This window comes from Ciona intestinalis, unplaced genomic scaffold (assembly GCF_000224145.3).
Source record: "Ciona intestinalis unplaced genomic scaffold, KH HT000143.2, whole genome shotgun sequence".
NCBI classification, from domain to species: domain Eukaryota; kingdom Metazoa; phylum Chordata; class Ascidiacea; order Phlebobranchia; family Cionidae; genus Ciona; species Ciona intestinalis.
The window spans coordinates 4,325-7,040 of NW_004190465.2; the positions used below are offsets into that span (position 1 = coordinate 4,325).

The window sequence follows — 2,716 nt, forward strand, 5'->3', positions numbered from 1 at the left end:
AAGAAAATCCAAAGGTTTTAAAGCGAAGTACAAATTGGTGAATCATATTCGAGTTCATACTGGGGAGAAACCATTTGTTTGCCCTTTTCCTGATTGTGGAAAAACGTTTGGAAGAAGCGAGAATTTAAAGATCCATCAAAGAACTCACACAGGTAAGCACCATGAACTTTTAATTAATAATTTGAATTTATAACATACGACAATCGTTTAAGGTGTAAATAATCTAGCGTTCAAATTGGTACAGGTGAACGACCTTTTCCTTGCAAATTTCCCGGATGTGAAAGACGGTTTGCAAACAGTTCCGATCGTAAGAAGCATAGTTATATGCACAACACTGAAAAACTTTATGCGTGTAAGGTAAGTTGACAAGCATCAAGTTACGAATACTTTATGACTTCTTGTAAGTCGTAATGATCCAACCTAACTTAATGTTTACTTTACAGTACGAAGGTTGCGACCGAAGCTACACTCATCCAAGTTCACTACGTAAGCACATACGTATGCATGAATCCAATGGTGACGTAATCGACAACGGATCCAATCATTCTCCCACGAGTTCGTGTGGTTCAGTCGAAGATGTAGCTCGAAAACAAAACTCCGTTGAAAATAATTTTGTTCAGACGTATTTACCTCCACGATTTACGTCATCACCGATTCATGCACCTTTAGCCACGTATGATGCTTCAGAAAGTTTGAAACAAAAGTTTCCCCCTATTGAGAAGCAAGCTAAATTCACAGAAAATTTTATAAACCACGGACAAGATATGACATCATCTCTACCTCAATTAAACTTGAACACAGCTTCAACCGAAGATTGTTACAACAATTACTATATACCTCAAATATCTAATGTAACTTATAAATCTTCTTTTTCTCCTGTCTCGTTTCAATTACCTTCGCATTTTGTCGCTTAAACATTTTTACGTATTGTTTTTTTATTAATAAAAATACCCTTCAACCAAAACATACTTACGCTTCTGTGTTTGACTTTTTGCAGGTATGAAGATATAACTGTATAACAGAATAGACCAGGCATAAAAATAAAAAAAGCAAAATTTGGAAGATTTCTTTGTCAATTATTACGTATTAAATTTAATGAATTGGTTAACAAAATTTACATCTATTTTATTATTGTGCATTTTTTGGTCTGATAACGTTTTTGAAACAGCGATGATCGCTTTGTTTGTGTCCTTTTATTTTTCTCTGGCAAATTCGTTGACTTGTTGTTGACATCACGTAGAGAAAGTGCCATACGTAAACCTTGCGTCGACGGGCACGAGCGAAAGCGTGCCAAAAGTAGCGTGAGACGCGCGATCGACATGATAATTACCTTCGCGAGGCAAATATCGGAGGTGGGGGGATCGAACCACGTGCGCATGGGAAAGCGACGGGCGATCGGAAGTCAAATAAATAAAGATAAAGAAGATAATTAAGTCATTGTGTTAAGGGAAGTCAAAAAAGTGAAAAGTGCAATAACAAGTTTGCAGTTTAGTGATTTTTTCAAGGAACACCTTGTTGTGGGGAAATTAGTTCATTGCAACTATAACAATTTCGCGTCATATTATTACTCTGAGTTTGCGAAAAGAATTACATCCAATCTAGTAATTATGCAAAGTTACCTTAATAGTTTAAAACATGATTATAAATTGTGATTTCAAATATATGGACAAGTGTAATGCGCGTGAGGCTGTTGATCTAAGTATTATACAACTTTTAAACTTGTTAAGATTTTCTGCAATATAATAGGGTGAGAAAGATGGGACACCCTTATTTACCGCATAATATCTAATTATTCTGATCGTGTTTTAAACAATTAACATCGGTGTATGGGAGTTGTGAGGATACGGTTTAATAATTCTTTGAATGTTTTTTGTTTACTAACAAATGCAACGAGAAAATAGATTGCAATGTTACCCTACCATATATATTTGTTTATTTATTTATTTTAAAAAGATTTCTTTAAAATCAGTCATGATCGAAACATTGAAAGACTTGACAGCTCTGTCTTCTACCTTAATGACGTCACAGCCCGACTGAATACGTCACTGGTTGGCCACGTGAGAAACTTGGAGTCCGTTGAACACAGAACCTCCTCATACAGAACTGTTATATCAGATTTAGTTGAACAGCAAACCACCCACGAGAATGTAGGTGTTGATTGTAAAACTATTATAGAAGTGTAGGGTAAGATGGGACACGTTTAGCACATCATTTCCATATCCTGATTGTGTTTTAAACAATTGACAACGGTGTATGGGAGTCGTGAAGATACGATTGCATAATTGTTTAAATGTTACATGTTTACTATCACTCGATTTGGAAATATGGGTTTTAGGTGCCATCGGTATCCCATCTTACCTTACAGTAAGGTATATATATATATAACAACCGGCAAAATATTTTAATTAGGAATTTGATCGCTTCAAGCACACTATCACCGGCACCGTCAATCGAATTCACGATCATCACCAACAATATTGGGACCAAATAGAAAGAAACAACAACTCAATTACCAGATTTGAAACTTGGATTAAATCCGCAGAAGAATGGCTGCAGCAACTGGATGAAAATGTTGGTAAAAATATTTTATTTATTAACTATATGAATGAATGTAACTTACTTTATCCTCGCGTGACCGGAAAACTACAGTCGTAATCACACGCGTTTAACACCTCGTGTCAGCTTACGAGTTAGCATGTATGTTANCTTCGTGGGT

At 35.7% G+C, this 2,716-nt stretch overlaps 2 protein-coding genes across 2 annotated transcripts in view; both read left to right on the plus strand.

Annotated features, from left to right (window-relative positions):
* zicl-4 (zic-like protein 4) overlaps nt 1-960 on the plus strand; it is a 1,718-nt gene extending 758 nt beyond the window's left edge. The window contains exons 2-4 of the mRNA XM_009863460.1: nt 1-152; nt 245-357; nt 444-960. Coding sequence (XP_009861762.1) covers nt 1-152; nt 245-357; nt 444-914 — 736 coding nt within the window. The 3' untranslated portion in view covers nt 915-960. The remainder of the gene's footprint in view (nt 153-244; nt 358-443) is intronic.
* Nucleotides 961-1,105: 145 nt separating this feature from the next.
* LOC100181323 overlaps nt 1,106-2,716 on the plus strand; it is a 7,390-nt gene continuing 5,779 nt past the window's right edge. Inside the window, exons 1-2 of the mRNA XM_002121503.5 lie at nt 1,106-2,147; nt 2,410-2,571. The gene's annotated coding sequence lies outside the window, so the exon portion shown is untranslated. The remainder of the gene's footprint in view (nt 2,148-2,409; nt 2,572-2,716) is intronic.